Below are 20,145 nucleotides of genomic sequence, written 5' to 3'. Positions count from 1 at the left end.
GCTCTGCTATTCAGAAATAGAACGACTATTTCAACAGAAGAAAACTTTGAGATCAACTCAAGTCTTAGACACTCAAACTTCACTTGTTTATTCCATACGGGCAAAGGCTCTATTTATAGGCTCAAGAGAGTCGGTTACATAATTGAGTTGCAACCGTTTGATTACAATACGACATACATATTTACAATATAGCCCCCTAGACTATTAAGGGTTACACACTTTATTTCATATCCTAGACACTACTTTATATCACATTTTCTACCGACAATAATCATACAAAGACAAATTACAAATAATTATAATGACAAATAATTACAATTTCTTCCACAATGAAAGGATGTGTGTCATATTTTCTATGGAAGAGATTACCATTGAAAGAGCAATCCAATGTGAATTATCAAACTGTGTCTCCATTTTTTTTCTTCATAATTGTACATTAAATGGTGTGACATTTTCTTTTTGCATTCACATTTAGTAATGACCCATCGTGAAGTATGTGATTATTGTGTTATAACGACAAAAATGATGGTCGATTTATTAAATTAATCCTGTATGTTATTATTTTTTATGATGTGATAAACCCAAAACTCGGGATGGTTTGAGTCTTAATGCGTTAATAAAGACAAATATGTAATACAACCAAAATCGAAGTCGTTTGTATTTTTGATTTGGTGTTGAGAAACAATTGAATCTTTATTAAAAATACAAAACATACACAAGTACATTTTACGCTTTTAGCCTTGAATGTTTCATTTTCCTCATAAATGCCCCAATTTTTTATTGTACTAAAACATTTTTGAAGATTTTTTTTTGGTAAAGTATTATTTTTAAGTTGATCAAAATGAATTTCAAAATCTGAAACAAATCCCTTGATTATTAGAAAATCACATTTCTTTTCACAAAAGATTCATTTAAATATATAATCATATCAACGCACAAATATACATCTATTCACTTAGACATGGTTGGTGGAATTGGACAAGAACAAAATCATTTGAAATAGTATTTGACAAAATGAGACTAGAACTAAAAAGAACAAAGACTAAGTCAAATGGTACTAAACCTTCAAATTTTAGTCAAAATGGGACAAGAACATTAAGACTAAAATACCACACCACCACTCACGTTCACGTATCCACTATGCAACTTAATACCATATGAAATCTCCATCTTTGGTAATCTCATTCTCAACTCCTCCACTATAATAATTAAAAAAAATAAAAATAAAGATCATCATTCACTCATGCCATGCGATAATTAAAAACAAATAAAATAAAAGACCCTCCTTCACTATGCATGAAAAAAAAAAAATCTAAAATCCTTCCAAGTTCTTCTCTGTGATTAACTTATAGGGTATGCACTACACAGAAACATAATATATATAGAAATGTTTATTGTTTTTACACGAAATAATAAATCTTTACCTTATTTTACAAAGCAAACCTTCTCTCATTATAATGCTACAAAAAGAAAACATATATTTTTTTTCTTTTATTAATGAAATGACGTTTTACACTCATTTGTTCCATATACACTTCCGTTCAAATGAATAAATAAATAATGGAAAAGTTATATCAGTCTAATAAAAAGACTAAAATACCAAAAAAGGACCTGTTCTGTTCGCTGTATAAAAAAAAAAAAAAAAACTGCAGTTAGAGTGATAATGTTTGTTTGTATGTAGAAGAAAATTGGTAAGTATTCGTATTCTTTCTTTCCTTTGAGATTTTTTAAATAATAACATTCAAAACATCTTAAGCGAAATTTTCATCTTATTTTGTTTCCATTTCGGCATCTTGTAGAACGCATCTTTCGTCATTCCAAATTTCTCCCGGAAGTCACTCGATGATAGATACATCTACACACAAGGGTAAAACAGTCATTTACCTTAACATTAACAATATTTAATTTTATTTTTATTAAAACACACCTCTCGCTTGGCGACATCAATATTTGGAGCAGGATCCGTTGACGATGTAGTAAGCCGATCATATGGGTAAAAAGTGCCGCCTTTTTCTTCTTCTTCTTTTTCAACCTTATTCTCATTTGCATCTTCCTTATTTACTGCTAATCCCCCTATTTTTCTACTACTCATTGGTGTTCCCTTTGCGTTTGCCTCCATTTTTGATACTGGCTCCGATCTCGCCGCTACATTATTATATAATTTATTATTTTTTATTTTTCAAAATAAAAAAAATAAATAAATAAAAAAACTTACTCTTGATAGAACGAGGCATGAGTTTGTCTCGTGTAGGTTTATCAAAAGAGGCGGTTAGTGAAGCAATGGCTTTAGACTTGGAAAACAGTTTCGACGTATCAAGTCTGCCCGGAAGTTTCGAGGTGTCAAGATTGCCGCCGCCACCGCCACCACCGGTGTCGCCGCCGCCGCCGCCGCCGACTTTTGGAAAAAGTTTATTGACAACTGGCGGAGGAGTTGAGAGGTTTCTTTGTGCGGTAGGATTATCAAATTTTGAAGCGAGAGCGTTAAATGCCGGAGACCTGCCCCTTGCCCGAGGCCGGTCCGACCCGAATGACACACTCCTTGACCGTTGTGGTTTTTCGGATCCGGACCTTCCTCCGAATGATACCGGTGCTCTCTTTTTCGGTTTCTGATCACAAAACAAAACAATTGTTTTGTTATTGTTTTTGGATTTGGAAGCTAGGGTTTGTGAATTGACGTGATTAAAAATTTAGAAAATTGTGGCTTACAAGGTTCATAGTTGAACGACCTCCATCTTTGATCAGAGAAAGCCTCCTTTCAAATGAGTTTCCATGCATCTGTAGCGAATATTAAAAAAAAACATTACAAATTTGAAATTTTTATAATTTGAAGAAGATACGAACGATGCTTACTCCAGTTTTCTTTGAATCCCATGTGAAGAAGCGTGTGAAGAATGGTGGTTCGCTTCCTTCCGTTATGATGAAAATTGGAGTTTGAAGAGATAATTTCTCAAGACGAATGTCGCGTTCCAGAAATTTCTGTCGGATTCCATTTAATATTATATAATTGAAATAGAAATTAATTTAAGAATGTGTGTAAAAAGTAAAAATAATACCTCTCCAATGGCTAATTTTTGTGTTTTGGTTTTTGCTTCAACTTGTTGCCCTACCCAAATAAAGATGCTTGAGAGAACATCAATGATATATACATCTTCTGTCAATAAATCATCTTGCTTGAAGTTGTGTATCTGATAAAGCTGCATAAAAAAAACCTCAAATTCAGTCTTTTGAAGTTAACAAATTCAAGGAATGTATAATGTATTATGTATACAATACCTTTAAATTGTCATCTGGAAGAAGAAAAGGTTAAAAAAAAATGTTAGTAAAATTATTTTAAAAAAAAGTGGGATAGAGAATAGAGAATAAGATTATATGATTTGAACCTTTGGACAATGTACATGAGAACAAATGAGGATCAGTTTCAGCAGTTGTTTGAATCTTTTGATTTGGATGTTTGGTTTTTCCTCCTAAAATTTCCCAAAACTGGTCTGATTCTGCTCCTTCTTTATGAACTCTCGTTTGCATATCAGGCTGCAACCATTTTCATCACAAGTTAATTCACATCATGTATGTATGTATGTATGTATGTATGAATGAATGTATGCCTTTATGAGATCCAGTTGCCTCTCAGAAAGTTCATGATCCTCAGTAGTTGTCTGGTTTCCATTCCACATAAAGACAAGTGTATCCTTGTGTAATATGAAACAGTAGGAGGAGTTCAAGGAAGCTGCAACCTGACCCATTAACAAAAAAATATATATATTATATATATATTTAAACAAAATATAAATATTATGTAAAGATAAGAACATACAGGATCAACTTGAATTGATTGCATGTTTTCAGGACCAGAGCCTTGAACTCTAAAGAGTCCAATTCCATCTTCTCTGTATGTGTCATCAGGTAGTCCTTTTTCTGATATGTAATTCTTGTATCCTTTACTAAGACCACCCTGAAAGTTGATTGAAATTACAAATTTAGACAAAATTACAAAATGAATGAAGAAAAATATACAATTCTTTCTCTTCTTCACCTTGAGAACCATAAAGCTCTGAAATATTGCGTAGAAAAGGAAGGGTTCATCTCCTTCATAAACACGTGCCTATATAACCACATAACCATATAAAAACATGCTAAAAAGATAATAATAATAATAATAATAATAATATTATAACTAACCTGAGTAGCTAAAAACTTGACTGATTCAAGCATTTTGGTTATTAGTAACATTGTTGAATCTCTGTCTTCCTACATCACATAATTAGGGTTTAACTTTAACTCTCACATTCAATAGGACAATTTCGTCAATTTACCTTAACACTTTGTTTTCCAAACCATGTTCCCATAAGACATTCCTCTTGTTCATCTCCAGAATATGTATATTGAAAGATATAACAATCTCCAGTGTAGAATTTTGATTGTTCAATGTCTGGAAGAAGACTCTTTTCTTTTCCATCTACACGCCACACCTATGCAACCATTTTAGAATTATATCAAATACATTTTTTTTAAAATAATATATGTTGTTATGATAAAAAAAATACAGTTTTTGTAAAAAACCTGTAAATTTCCACTGCAATCAATATATGGTTGAGGTTCCTCCTCATGTTCAGTAGAAGTTTTAATCAGACCCTTGACATCAAGTCCTCTACGTTTTAGAAGTGCTACAAAATCATCAATAAAGTATAATTTTAATATAATCTATTAATTTTTACTTCTAAAAGTAATTTTTTTTTTTTGAGGATAAATAACTAACCAGCCACCTTCCCTCTACCATCTTCAGATGCAACCACATCACTCAGTGGAGGCCATGAATCAAACTTTGATCTGAAAGAAACTGTTTCAAAATTCTCAATCATTCGAATGATGTTGGATTTTGGTCTTTCATGAACACGTAAATGTTCCTGTAAATCAATACGTTATTTATTATAATAAGAAGCTTGGAAATTTATATTTATATAGTTTGATATAATGTTTACTTCTGCAGCTCCATTTGCAGCTTTTCTTTCTTCAAGATTAGTACTTCTTCCAACCCATACATAAATTTCTGTTCCACAATCTAGAAGATAACAATGGTGTGTGTCTAGTAACTTCTTTGTCAATGAATCAGCAGCTACAGGTATTGCTTTCCCCTTTATGATACTTAAAACAAGAAAAAAAAAAAAAAATTTTTAGAAGTTTGTTAATTGTTGAATCAAGAGATAGAATAGTATAAGAAAATATTACCAAAGTAGCTGAGTAGGATAAGCATGAGTACTTTGAGCATCATTTGTAGCTGTTTTCTTTGGAAGTGGAGCAAATCCACCAAAGAAACCCCAGAATTCTCCAGCTTCAGCATCAGCCATTAATCTCCCATCATCTGTTGAAATCAAACATATACAAGTGGAAATGAGATTGCAAGGGCTTTTCTGTAATTTTCCTTTTTTTATGCACAAATCACATACCAATGGTAGCTATGTCACACTTGTTAGTATGGTAAGTGGTTTTGATATACTGCACAACTTCTAGAGCTTTAGCTCTTTCTTGTATTGAAGTATTGGAACCATTAAACTGGAATATTTTTTTTTTAGTGTCCAAAATGCATATGTCTTCATGATTCAGAGAGGATCGAGCACAAGGAACCTGTCATTGTAAGTTATAATTTATAACATGAAATGAAAGTAGGATGATTTATATATGATATGTAATAAAAAATATATAAAGAAACTTGCCTCATATACATGAACAACATGTTTTCCTTTACAAACAAACATACGAGTTTTGTGTTCTTGAGGTTCAGATTCTTCAGGTATAATACATGGTTTAAAAAGAGAAAGGAATCTTTCAGTTTCATGGGCTTGTAATTCACGATACTGAACAGCTCTTCCTCCAAGAGCTGCATCAAGTTCAAGTGTTTTTGTGGCTGCTATGCTGGCATCATCCTGTAAACAAAAATTTAAAAGTTCATATGGAATTGAAAAGCTACAAGTCAACTCTTAGTGAGTCAAAGATTTTTGGTCAACCTTGTAGAAAGAGGACATGTATCTTCTTTATGTTTTCAATTGCTATTTCTATTGTTTTATGTAAACCAAGAAACAAGATAAGTAAAGAAAGTAATGTGATTGAACCCAAAAGTGGAAAGAAATTGGTTTTTTGAAGATAAAAGATGTTATGTGATGAAAACTCACCTCAGTTGCATCTTTACCTAGCCAATAATGGATGTCATAGCGGAAGACACCACTTTTTTTTGTAACAGTCTGTAGAATAGATGTAAATTGCAGTATTCAGTATAAACAAATAAATAGTAATCCAAGAATAAATGATTTACTAAGTCAAATAAAGTGTTCTTTTCTTGTTAGAAAACATGGTCATCTTAGATGTGAAGTGTAGCTTCCTTTATCCTATGATTTACTAATTACATATAATAAAATGACAATACTGTCAATACATTGAATTAGATAAAAGAAAAAATCAAAGAAGAAAATATGAAACTTTGTTTAAGATTAGAGAACACACCTTCAAAATAATGTAGGAATCCCCTGTAAAAAATTTACCATAAGAAGCCTCAGGGATAGCCACTGGCTTAGAATTCTCAATCTTCCATACCTCAATTCCTCTAATTGTCAGTGAAGATGTAAAGATTAACATTTATAAAGAAAAAAAAAAAAAAAAACTGCACTCTGAAAGTATGTAATCTATGTACGTATTGAAACTCCCAATATTCAATTAATTTGGAAGAAAAATAACTATATTTGAAGTAGCATAGTAGGGAAAAATAAAATTCCTAGTTCAGATATGTTTAAGAGAAAGGATACGCTTTTTGTCCAGCTCCTTGAAAAGCTGGATCCACTTCTCTCATAGAAACAGCCATGATTGCTGCTTTATGCTACAGTCAGTTTGGGTCTTTATCACCAAAACCTAAATATTGGGATAGAATACCTGAAATCCACATAAATATGCATTAGACTTTGAAACTGTATTCTTGTGAATACTTAGTTTATAGGTATAACGGAGTTTATGTAAATAACAACCATAGTTTGTATGAAAATGGAGAATTTAGGAAAAGCTTCCGAAATTTTCAGGAGATCTTCAAAGTTTGTGTCAATCGAGGTGAACATGATCACATAAATGCATAACAAACTTATGATACCGAAATTGATAGGAAACCAACGCAAATTGTGATAAATGTCACGTATATATTACACAAATTCTTGGAACATATCATGAAAATGAAAAACCAACACAATGCAAAAGCAAAATCGGAAAATGCACAAATATATTCGGATGAATTACTACATTACCTATTACCCTGAACGTGTGAATCCAATCCAAACGTGCGAAAATCTGAATAAAACATGAGCTGGCTTCTGCAAACGCGAGAAACAGAGCAAAATTGAAGATGAGAGAGAGGATTCGGAGTCTAGAGAGAGAAAATTTCTGAGAAAGCGAGAAAAATGGGGTGTTGAAGGAAATGGTGAATCGCCATGCGTGCTTGGCACCAACGGAAGCTCGAAATGTACCCATACAAACACACACCACACACAGGGAGAAAGAACCGTTGGGTTTTTCATTTTCATTATTAAGCAAACTAACACATAAATATTTTACCAATTTATGGATAAGTAAATCGATATAAAAATCTAAACAAAATTCTAACACATAAATATTTTTACCAATTTATGGATAAGTAAAACGATATAAAAATCTAGACAAAATTTTTCATGTGGTTTATATAAAATACTGCATTTTGACTATAATTATGAAAAATATCACGACGTTGGTCTTTATTGGTCCTGATCTTAACCCACTTTTGTACCGTTAGAATAGGAGTATTTTTGTCTTTTTAGTTAGTTGTGCATCATAATATATAATTGGACACCCACCTTTGTTTCTTTCTTCTCCTTCCCTTTCTTCCATTCTCCCCCTCTCAATATCTCTAAAAAAATTTAAAAAAAAAAAAAAAAAAAAAAAAAAAAAGAATAATGGTGATATGCCATTGTGGAAGGCCGGAGGCATTGTTGACATCTTGGACTGATCTGAAACCTAGTCGTCGCTTCTGGTCTTGCTCAAAGTTTGTAGGAACATGCAATTATTTTGGATGGTTCGACCATCCCATGTGCCCTAAGTCAACTGTTTTGATTATGGGGTTATTGTGTGGAAGAAACAATCTCAAAGCAAGATTGATGATGAGGAAATAAAATGGTTACTTTGTTTGAGTTGATTGTTTTTCTTGTTGTGTTACTTTTTTCAAGTAAAAAAGCAAGAAGTTTTTGGGGAAAATCAATGTTTTGGTCGTTTCTTTGTTATAGCTTTTGAAGGATTTTTTATATGATTGTATGTTGTTGGGATAAGAATATGTAATGGTTATGATATGTAATATAAGTTTCATGTTATGTTTTAATGTGAACTAATAATAGCAAAAAAACAAATTATCAATTTAATTGCATGTACATGTAAACTTGATTGTTAATGTGCAATACCATAACCAAACTACCAATTTCCAAATTGGCATTACCAAAACCGAAAGTGTATTAGTTCAAACATATTAGACCAAAATACCATTAACCAATATCATATTTACAAACATACCATAACCAAAATACCAATACCATAAGTAATTGTTTCTACGAACCAAAAGACATGTTAAATACTTAGACCAAATTACTACTTAACATAAAAGCAAACAAAAGAATACTTCGACCTACAATTTAAACCGTTTAAAATTAAATGTAGTATTTATAAAATTTCTTCTTTCTACTCCCTTTTCCAACTTCTCTAGTATAGTATTTATAAAACTAAATGTTCAAATTAAATTGTTTAAAAAAAATTTAACAATCATTTTATTATCAATATTTTACCAATTTATGGATAAGTAAATCGATAATAAAATCTATTCTTTCGTATAATTTTATAGAAAGAAAGATTGTAAATAAGTTTGTTTTACCTTTTAAATTGATAAAAATATGTAAATATGTTGCATGAAATGTTGTTAACCCTAAAGGTTTCAATTTTCCAAATATAATATAACATACTAAACAAAACATATTTTTATAAATATAGTTTTCAATTTAATATATCAGACAAAATCTGTAACTATTATATTTATCCCTTTTCTTAACAAATTAGACTATTAACCATAAATTGTATATGATAATTGTCATCTTGAATGGATTGGTAATGTGTAAACTAAATGGAGATATGAAAATTTCACATTTTTTTATGTGGATGATGTGATCATTCTTGGTGATTTGATCCGGTTGAATATTACTAACATAGTTCGAGTTTTTCACTGTTTTTTTTTCTAGTTTCAAGATTAAAAATTAATTTGCACAAGTCTAATACTTATGGGGTTTGCACTTTCTTTTAGGAAGTCGAAAATCTTGATTTGGTTGTAGGGTGTCGACCAGATAAATTGCCTTTCATTTATTTAGAACTCCTCGTAGGCCAAAATATGTCTAGGTAGGTGGATTGGAAGGTGGTTATATGGTATCAAGCTGGAAGGTTGCTACTCTATCTATTGGTGGAAGATCGATGTTGATAAAGTCGGTATTGGGATGGTTAGGTATATTTCATGTCTTTGTTCCTTATTCCAGTTGTTGTTGCTAAGAATTTGGGATCTCTGTGTGCGAATTTTTTTTCTTGGGAACAAATAAAAAGCATAAAATGTTGTGGGTTCAATGGGAGATGGTGCTTGCGGGTAAAAAGAATGGTGGTCTTGAGATTGGACGTTTGGTGGATTTTAATTTTGCGCTTCTTCAGAAATGGCATTGGAGATTTTTAAATAATATTTGCTTTGCGTTAAAGTTGTCAAGGAGTTATATGGTGAGAATGGTGGTCTTGATCGAGTTGGTTATTCTGGGCGGCACTTTGGGCTCGTATTCTTACTTCCTATTCTAAACTTCGTTCTCGTGGTGTTGATTTAGATTAGGTGTTGTATAAGAAAGTTGGGAATGGTGTTTTGACTATATTTTGGAAAGATAGATGGTATCGTGAGATAATGGTTATGTAACACCCTGAATTCAGAAGACCTAGAAAGGAAAGAAAACCTCAAGATAAGAAAGTGACTCGTCAACTAGATGGGTGACTCGACGAGTAGGAGCGCGAATTTGGTCGCGGGATAAGTGACCTACTCGACGAGTCAAAAGACTGACTCGGCAAGTTGGCCAGGTTTTGGGAAAACCCTAAATGCAGGACTTGTACCCTACTTAAAGAACATTACAACCCTTCTTCAGCCCCCTTGATACTCTCTCACGTCCGGAGCAAAACCCTAGAGTCTCCTTTGAGCTTGTGAGCCATTTTGTGAGTCTTGAAGCATTCTTGGAGCTTGGAAGGTGAAGAAGGAGATTGGTGATCCAAGGAGGGAGGAGTAGATCTAGAAGATCTATCTCATTTGCTACTCATATTGGTAATCAAGTTCCTTTCTTGCCTTGTGGTTTGTTAGATCTCCTTTTGTTCCTTTTATGAAGTTATGGACCAAGAATGATGCCTTGTGGGATTTGGACGTCCCCAAGCTAGATCCTTTCAGATCTAGGGGTGTTTAGTGAAGTAAAGGCATAAAGGTGGGAGCTTTATGCCATCAATCCTCCCCATGCAAAGATTAAGTGGTTGTTATGCCCTTTTGAGCAAAAAGGGCCATGTAAGGGTGTAAAGGTAGCAACTTTGTGTGACATCCCGAACCTAGGAGGCCAGATCTGGGTCTTGGATGCCTTGAGCTTGTCTGAAATCGTCAGATTAGTGTTGGACATAGAGAGACTCGGCGAGTCAGTTGTGGGACTCGGCGAGTCAGGCCAGTTCTTGCCCCAAAACCCTTCTGTTAAGGGTATGAGTTGAGATTGGAAAGGGACTCAGCCAGTCTGAGTCCATAATGGTCATGAAGTTCATCGTACTCAACGTGTTCAAGGAAGAACTCGGCGAGTCTAAGGCAATCTCCTTAGTTATGAGGATGGACTCAACGAGTTGTTCATACAACTCGACGAGTCATAGACTAGACACATTCATATGTGGATGATGAACTCGACGAGTTCAAGGATGAACTCGGCGAGTCGGATGAAGTTGGTCCCGATTGAGTAGTTGAAGGAGAACTCGTCGAGTTATTGCTAGACTCGACGAGTGGATTCGGGGTTGTTTTGGGATTGGAGGAGTCTGGACTTGACGAGTTGGTGGACCAACTCGGCGAGTCAGGTCAACTGAATGTTGACTTTGACCAAGTTTGACCAAGGTTGACTTTTGGATTATTGATCTAAATGTTATTTTAGGTATTGATAGTTCGGGAAGCCGAAGGGTCAGCGGTTCAAAAGTTTCCGGTTAGCAGTCAGAGGTGTTCAACGAGTTTTCGGTAGTGTGAGGTGAGTCTCCTCACTGTTTGTATGGGTCTACGGACACAATGTCGGCCCATTTAGTTTATGTATGGTAGGAAGACCCGGGGGTGTCCCTTGGCAATTGTCTATAAGACCCAGGGAGTGGCCCTAGGCTTGACCAGGAAGACCACGTGCAGCCCGTGGCATAACACCAAGACTATGTTTGGCACATAGCACCTTATCAAGATTATGTTTGGCACATAGCACCTTACTTGATTATGGATATGTTGGTTATGTATAGCTCTTGGTTATGTATGGCACGTATGGATCAGTTGGTATGTATGGTATGTGGTATCTGGGGAATTCACTAAGCTTCGTGCTTACAGTTTTCATTTTTGGTTTCAGGTACCTTGTTTTCAAGGAAAGGAGCCGGCTCGATCGCAGTGCATCCCACTATGTTTTCCGCACATGAGATCTTTGGGACTACACTCTGATATGGTTTTGTGATAATATGTTTGATTATTGACACTTTGGTTTGACATGAGATATTAATATGAATGTTTTTATACTGTTGGTTTTATATAATAACTTAATTAAAACGAAATTTTTGGTCTTGAATTTTGGGATGTTACAAGTTGGTATCAGAGCCTTGGTTTGAGGGATTCGGGCACACTCTCGGGTGTGTCTGGACTCAAACTGAGGGCTTGATATGAAAATTTTCAAAAGGGACTTGAAAAGTAATTGAAAAAAGAAAAGAACTTTGAAAAGAACAAGGTGTGTGATGCGTGCAATCGACCGAGCTCAAGTAAGTACTCCCAAATTATCCATACTAGTTTATGCTAGGTTATGATTATCAGCTTTATTAGAACAACATACTAGATTAGGACTAAGGATCTAGGAAGGATGCCTTATATGCCTGTTATATGTGTTTCAGCTCTATGAAAACTGCATGCTAGTGTCGGTTAGACAGCGTTAGGATAGCATATTTAGGTTATGCCTGATTATATGAGCTTAGCATCGCATGCTAGTACAGATTCTTGTTGTGTGGATAGAATTGCTTGATTATGTTCTGGTTAGATTTCCCTTTTGTCTGAATGCTACTTGCTTTGTGCTTTGTGGGACTATGAGTGATGAGAGCTAGCCATTAGGTGAATACGTCAATTCACATGTGATCAGGGTTGAATAATCTCAGAGTGTTGGATTTGGCCCTATTTTCACAGCTCTCGTTTGAGTCTAACCGTTGTAGGGACGAGTCCTTTACCCGAAGGATTATCTGAGCCTCGTCACATGTGATGGTATTCATGTAGTGGCCAATTGGAATTATAAAGATGCCTTTGGTAGCTAAGGACTGGGTGCGGGTTGGAGATTACGCTAGGGCAAGCCTAGGATGAGAGTAGTGCTGGGAGCAGTGTTAGTAGTAGTGAAAGGGACTTGGTGGAGTCGAGGCAGTACTTGAGGAAAGTACGGATATATGTGGAAGGTAGTATGGGCCCATACTACTGAAAGCAGATGATCCCTACTCGAGTCAAGGAGGTCTGAGATGGAACCAGTAAACTTGGATGGTGTGTGAGACCTCTTGGGAGTAGGTATGATCCTGACGTTTATGTGTTTATTTTCAGTATGGTGACCACACGACATGGAGAAGGAGGATCAGGATCTGGGTCAGGATCAGGATCAGCCTCGGGGGCAGGATCCGAGCAAGTTGATGATGGGCTACACGAGTTCATCGCGTCTGAGATCACGAGAGGTATCCATGAGTCGACCCCAGTCATCTTCGGGTCGATCAAGGAAAGGATTATTGAGCTGATGGAGGATCGCCTCAGAGCGTTCCGAAGTAATATGGCATCCAACCAGTCAGAATCACGCACATTGTCCTTCAAGGGCTTCAGGGGGTGTGGCACGCCAGACTTCCACAGGGTGAAGGACCCCATTGTTTCCAGGAGATGGATTGCAGACATTGAGTCTGCACAGTTGACGAGCTTCTGTCCCGAGGGGTCGAAGGTTCGATTTGCTGCAAGATGCTTGAGGGACAGAGCCAGAGACTGGTGGGAGTCATTTGGTGATTTCTTGGGAGATTGAGAAAGAAAGGATTTTTACGGTTAGGGATACTAGAAGATGGATTGATGAAATAATTCTTCCTTCTGTGCAATCAAAAATCAGGTGGAATCCTTTTGTGCCGAGGAAGGTAAATATTCTTCGGTGGAGAGTTTTATTGAATAGATTTCCTACTCGTTTTAATATGGCGGATAGAAGGATTGATGTCCTTTCGATTTCATGCCCGGTTTGTTATTTACATGTTGAGCAACTTGAACATCTTTTTGTTAAGTGTGAGGTGATAACTAGAACTTGAAATGAAATATTTCATTGGTTGGAATTGGATCGATTGGAGTTTGAATATGTTCAAGGTCTGTTTTCCATAATGGATAACCTTATTATCAATCCCAAAAAGAAAGATGATAAGGATGCAATTTTTTTACTACTGTTTGGTACATTTGGAAATACAAGAATAATATGGTGTTTCAAGCTAGGAAGATGCGGAAAATGATATCATTGACTCCATTAAATTTTTTTTCTTTTTTATGTTCTTTTAATAGGAATCATAAATGTTCTTTATCTTGGATTAGTTGGTTAACTAACCTTTAAACTTTTTGTAATTTTCTAGCTCATTGCTAGTTTTTTATATAGTTTGTTGTTTTCTAAAAACAAATTCCTGGTTGATGAGTTGATGTATGTGAAATACACTAAGGGGGTGTTTGACTTAGCTTTTGAAAGGCAAAAAGTCTTTTTTGTAAAAGTTGGAAAAGTCACGATTATGTGACTTTTCAAAAAGACGTCATTTCATCTATTGTAAAAATTGAAAAAGTCAGGATTATCAAACATCTTTTTGACTTTTAGAAAAAAATAAAAGTGAAAAGTCACTTTAAAAGCTATGTCAAACACCCTCTAAGGCTATGTTTGACAATCTGTAACTAGTTTATATGCTAGTCTATTTATTTATTTTAGTGTTGTGCAAGACACAAGTAGTTTATAAATGAAGTTTTTAAATAATTAATAGACTAAGGTTCCAAAGAGCTAATGAAATTTTTTTATAATTTTTTCAAATATATCCTTATTAAAAAATGAAAGTAATTGTTCATCATTTACTATATTTTTTAATATTCATCAATCTTTTCCTTATAATAATTTTATTTTAAGAAAAGGGAAACATCTCAGAAGTTTAGATGTTAAAGTTCATTTACTCAACTATCATTAGGCTTTCCAGTATGGTCCATGAAAGGACGCATGGGGCTGACGTGGACGCCCCTGGAGACGCGTGAACACCGCCCCAGGGGTGGGTGAGTTGCGTGTGACGTGGGGGAAGACGGGTGAAGACACACGTTTTGATTAGGCAATTCAATTTTCGACTGTTGTAATGACTTTTCGACCGTTTATGAATTTAAAAAAAAAATCTTTTTATTATTTTTCAAATTTTCTCTATATATACATTCATTTTACACATAATTTCCACCAAAACACACCCATATTATTTCAAAACAAACACACACATTCAACCAAAAAATGAATAATTTTCCAGGTTCAATTTCTTCGTCATCCGATGATGATGATTCTGATGAGGATTTGATTTTGCATACGTTGTTGTCCGCGGATGAGACATAATACGTGAGAGAGGCGAAAGTTCAAACGTTGAGAAGAAGCATAGAAAATGGATCAACCGGGATCGAGAGGCGACACATGAACTTTTGGTACGTGATTATTTTGTCATTGATAGTTTATATGATCTATCAAAATTCGAAGAACGTTTTCGTATTAGCAGAAGTTTATTTTTACGTATAGCTAGAGATTTGGCACATAATTATGAGTTTTTCCAATTACGATGGGATGCTAGAAGTAAACGTGGTTTAATACAATACAAAAATGTATGGCTGCTCTTAGACAATTGGCATACGGCATCACCGCAAACGTATCAGATGGGTATTTGAAAATGTCTGAAAGGACGGGCTGAGAGTGTACATATCTATTTTGTAAGTATGTCATACAGCTTTACCGTGACATATACTTACGACATCCGACTAAAAGCGATGTCGAACAGTTGTATGTCGCACATCAAGCTAAACATGGTTTTCCAGGGATGCTTGGTAGCATTGATTTACACATTGGGAGTGGGAAAATTGTCCCAACGCGTGGCGTGGTCAGTTCCCGCGGTATGCCTACTGTTATATTGGAGGCGGTTGTTTCACATGACCTATGGTTTTGGCATGCATTCTTTGGTATGGTGGGTCAAACAATGACTTGAATGTGCTCCAAGCGTCTCCGATATTTAACAATATTTTACTGGGTAAAGCACCAGACATGTCATACGTTGTCAATAGAAATGAATATAAATATGGGTATTACCTAGGTGATGGATATATCCAGAATACGCTACATTTGTCAAGTCATACACATTTCCGGCGGACGATAAACTAAAATTATTCAAGTTAGCATAAGAATCTGCAAGGAAGGATGTAGAACGGATGTTTGGAGTCCTCAAACAAAAGTGACATATAATCAAACATCCGACACGAACATGAGACAAAGCAAAATTGACGACGGTGCTGACTGCTTGTGTTGCTTTACATAACATGATAATAGAATAAGAGGGTAGGGCTATTTGTTCATATACCACAAACGGTATGCTTAATCCACCTGCAATTATACAAGTTGGTAGCCCGGAATAATTCTCAAGGGTTTTGGAAATACAAAATCGGGAAACACATCACAATCTACGACATGATTTGACCGAATACATATGGGAAAGACAATTCCAAGGGCAAAATGACAATGAAGACGAAGAGGATGAGGACAGTGATGACGAGGCGGATGATGCCGGTGACGACAACAACGACGAGTAGAATTTTTCTATGTTTTTTAATTTTTAATTTATTTAGACAATTTAATGTTTAATTTTAGTAATTTAAGTTTTAAATTTATATGTTTTTAATAAATAAAATGTGGTCCTATTTTTTTTTATGTTTTCAAAAATTTAATTTATGTTATAAATTATGTTTTTTTGTTTAATATAATATTAAAAAATTAAAAAAAATTGTGGAGTGGTAACCATTTTCAATGTTTAGTGAGTTGGTGGTGAAGCTGACGTGACGCAGAGGTGACCATATTTTTTCGGTGGGTTGGGTGTGTGACCACTCCCCACAGCCTTATTGTTGATGATATATAAAATGAAATATTTTAATTTACCTTATAAAAATATAATTTTGTTTATTTTATTGATTATATTCCAAAAATTATACAAATTTGCTATGCGCATAAACAATTAATTACTATATACAACTATTTTTTATAATAATATTCAAAATTTGATTTAATTTTTTTCCCTTAAACATAAATAATCAAGAACGATTAATTTAGTACTTTAATTTAATAAAATGTATTACATGCTCGTTCTATAAAATCGAATCATCATTTTCTATTTGCCGGTAGCTAGTTTTTAAAAACCGATTTCATGTCGCTTTGTTCTATAAAATCGAATCATCATTTTCTATTTGCCGGTAGCTAGTTTTTAAAAGTCGATTTCATGTCGCTTTGTTAGGTGGTGGAGATGCTTTGAAAGTCAAGAGCATCCTAAATCCCAATGGATCTTTTTTTAAGAGCTTTCTGAGTAACTTTTTTATTATTTTTTTATTTTTATAAAAAGTTGATTTAAAACAAGCCAAACATTATAAAAAATTGATTTAAAACAAGCCAAACATTGTGTGAGCTTAGTTTACTATAAATTCTCTAGAGTTTGGAGGTTGAATAAGGTTGTATGATCTACTTTCGATGAACTCTCCATAGCTTGGAGGTTGTATGAGGTTGTAAGATTTGCTTTCGAGAGGAGAAGGGTAATAATCTGAGATGGCTTCCCAAGATACATTCTCATCCTTCACTCGACACCCCCCCATCAAAGAAATCCGGTTTTATTGGTGCTTTGACCATTTTGCTCTTCCAAGTCAAAATAGCCACAATCTCCGACATGGGTGGCCTTACATTTGCTTGGGGTTGAAGGCATAATAAAGCCACATTAATTGTTTGCATTACATCTTTCTCCACAAAACCACCTTTCCTCATTCTTGGATCTATGAGGTCAACTATCTTTGACCTTGCATACAACTTCCATGCCTATTACACAATACAAGAAAAATCATGACCAATATTTAGAAAAAACATCCTACAAAACTTGTCCAGTTCAATCCAGTAAAATCAAGTCATGTCATGTGTCATGTATCATGCGTTTGTCCAATCATGTCATGACATGACATCACGTGCCACGTTTAGTCCAGTCATGACATGTTATGTGTCATGATAAGTCCAATCATATTATGCAATGTCATATCATGACTATATAATGTGATGTGATGTACAGTCTAATCATGTCATGTCATGACTACGTAATGTGATGTCATGTGGAAGTGTAAATGAAATGTAAATGGCCTACATATTCCGGAAGGTATTGCATTTCTGATGGTAAAGTAAGATCGGTATGTTTCCTGCAGCTAATAATTTCAAGCACCAGAACTCCAAAACTATAAATGTCAACCTTTTCGGATAGTTCTCCTTTAATGGCATATTCAGGAGCTGTATATCCTCTACAAAATCACAAAAAGACATACAAATGACTTAATAAAGAAAATCATACATGAACCCTTTTATCATAAGTGACTTAGGTGTTGTTTCCTTTTGACTTTACGTGGACACAACCTCCGATTAACTTAATAAAGAAAGACAAGGAAACGAGTCTTTACCATTAAGTCCTAACTTTTCACAAAACACATAATACTTTAAAAATCAAAGATTTTCCCATTAAAACCTTACAATGTTCCAGCAAATGTGGTGCTAAGATACGATTGTTCCTCTGGGAAGAACTTAGCAAGGCCAAAATCTCCAATTCTTGGATGAAATTTAGAATCAAGAAGAATGTTGCTAGCTTTGATATCTCTATGCACAATTCGCATGTGTGAGCCCTCATGTAGATACTGTAATCCCCTTGCAATTCCCAAAATTATTTCCAATCGTGTGCTCCAGTTTAGATACTCTTCGCTTTTTCCTTTTCACAAATTCCAAAATAATAGATGTTAGATTAAGTAAATATAAGAAAGAGCAGTTTATGAGAAAGGTGTTTAGGTCATATACTATAAATAATGAGGTCAAGACTCTTGTTCTTCATGTATTCATAAACAAGCAGCCTTTGAGATCCTTCAGAGCAACAACCATGAAGGCGAACAAGGTTCTTGTGTTGTATGCTAGTGATCATTTTCACTTCTGCAAGAAACTCTTCATCTCCTTGTTGTGATTTTTCAAGAGATAGTTTCTTTATAGCAACTTGTCTCCCATCTTGTAGTTTACCCTAGAAAAATCATATAAAATCGTTATATGTCAATAAATCCAAATTTGTAATAAAGAATTCAAGAAACACATACCAAATAGACTGGCCCAAATCCACCTTTTCCAAGGAAATTACACTCATGGAAGTTCATGGTCGCCTTCTTTAATGCTTGGAATTTAAAATAGCTTATTGTCTTTATATTCCCTCTGTAATAATCTTTTGAAGCTACAAAATCCAGTCTTTTATTAGCATACATGTAGTTGACAACACAATGTATACAGAGTAATAATACATGAAAACGAAATAAGATTTGGAAGATAATTATAACCTTTGCAGCTGTTTTCAGGCTCCCCTGACTTTCTAAGTTGTTCTTGTTGGATATATTTCCAGAAAATAAACAGAAGAATCAGCAAACTTAGGAGAAAGATTAATCCTCCAAGTAAAAAGAACAAGGCTGATCGATGGTGATTCGTAGATGAAGTGTCTTCATTAATGGATAATGATGTTGGAGATATTGCTGCATCGACAAGTGACATCAACAATGCAAAGTGAATCAGAAACAATTTTCCTGTATCTACGCAGATCATGTGTTTGTATAAATGCCCCAGAGACAAATTACTGTAAAACCCAAAGAAACAACTGCAAATTAACCGAAAAGAGTAACAGTATCATGATAAATACCTTCAAGTAATTGACGCATTTCTATCTGTTCAATTTTTACAGAAATTGTGATCTTCAGTGCTTTGTTAGCAGAAAGAAAAATGGTGGGTGTTGTGAGTAAACTGTTTTCTCCTATAGATATAAACTTGACTTTTGTTTCCCCTGAGAAGAGATTGAGGAAGAGACAAGAAAGTGAAAGTCAAGCGAGTAATGACAACTTGGAGGTGATCGAAGTCAATTCCGATCGTCGGAGAATACAAAGGGTTGTAAATCCGAGAGAAATACAAAATTTTTTGTGGCGAATGCGAATCATCTTGGAGTTTTCTGATGTTGTTAACTGTAATACTTCAATAAAAGTTGTCACAATTTTCACAAGAAATAAAACAATATTATTGTAGCAGTTCGTATATTAAGGAAACATAATGCGTATGATGTGTGCGCATAGGCCAAATTACTTTGGGATAACGTGAAAACTCTGTCATTATGTTTTAAAATGTTTTAAAGCTCTGTCATTATGTTTTACAATGTCCTTAATGCTTTTTTTTAATCGAAATTTATATGCTAAAAGGGATTGGCACTTGTAATAGCCATGTTGCACTTGTGGCTTTAAGCCTCGAGGCTACTAATGACATTTCTAGTGTTTTTTTCCAAAGAAAAAAGATATATTTATAAAAAAGCAAAAACAAAAACAACCGATTTATCACTTTATTCAACTATATATATATGTAAGAAAAGTTGGAAAATGCCAAAAGTTGCATTTAACTTTTAAACAAATATGTCTCTAAAGTTTCATCAGTAAACAACAATAACATTAAAAAAAAAAATTATTATTATTATTATTATTATTATTAT

The 20,145-nt window shown here is 34.4% G+C and overlaps 1 protein-coding gene and 1 pseudogene across 2 annotated transcripts; both read right to left on the bottom strand.

Annotated features, from left to right (window-relative positions):
• Positions 1-1,686: 1,686 nt before the first annotated feature.
• On the bottom strand, positions 1,687-7,528 carry LOC145053498 (villin-5-like). The gene is made up of 23 exons (XM_079001552.1): positions 7,278-7,528; positions 6,792-6,915; positions 6,493-6,592; positions 6,165-6,233; positions 5,709-5,918; positions 5,442-5,619; positions 5,224-5,356; positions 4,977-5,139; positions 4,754-4,901; positions 4,558-4,661; positions 4,311-4,466; positions 4,177-4,245; positions 4,031-4,099; positions 3,812-3,949; positions 3,603-3,731; positions 3,381-3,528; positions 3,274-3,287; positions 3,054-3,194; positions 2,851-2,976; positions 2,707-2,775; positions 2,216-2,606; positions 1,928-2,145; positions 1,687-1,855 (listed from the first exon to the last, which is right to left on the bottom strand). Exons 2-23 carry the CDS (start codon positions 6,845-6,847, stop codon positions 1,742-1,744), a joined length of 2,943 nt encoding a protein of 980 aa, XP_078857678.1. The 5' UTR covers positions 6,848-6,915; positions 7,278-7,528; the 3' UTR covers positions 1,687-1,741.
• Positions 7,529-16,987: 9,459 nt separating this feature from the next.
• LOC145053497 (cold-responsive protein kinase 1-like) lies at positions 16,988-19,683 on the bottom strand (annotated as a pseudogene). The gene is made up of 7 exons (XR_013684495.1): positions 19,315-19,683; positions 18,962-19,150; positions 18,728-18,858; positions 18,441-18,654; positions 18,123-18,354; positions 17,746-17,896; positions 16,988-17,429 (listed from the first exon to the last, which is right to left on the bottom strand). The product of XR_013684495.1 is annotated as a cold-responsive protein kinase 1-like (transcript).
• Between the last annotated feature and the right edge of the window lie 462 nt (positions 19,684-20,145).

Source organism: Lactuca serriola, chromosome 5 (assembly GCF_051521515.1).
Source record: "Lactuca serriola cultivar US96UC23 chromosome 5, Lser_US96UC23_V15, whole genome shotgun sequence".
NCBI lineage: Eukaryota > Viridiplantae > Streptophyta > Magnoliopsida > Asterales > Asteraceae > Lactuca > Lactuca serriola.
Note: the sequence above shows the minus strand (reverse complement) of the source record. Positions and strands in the feature narration are given on the sequence as shown.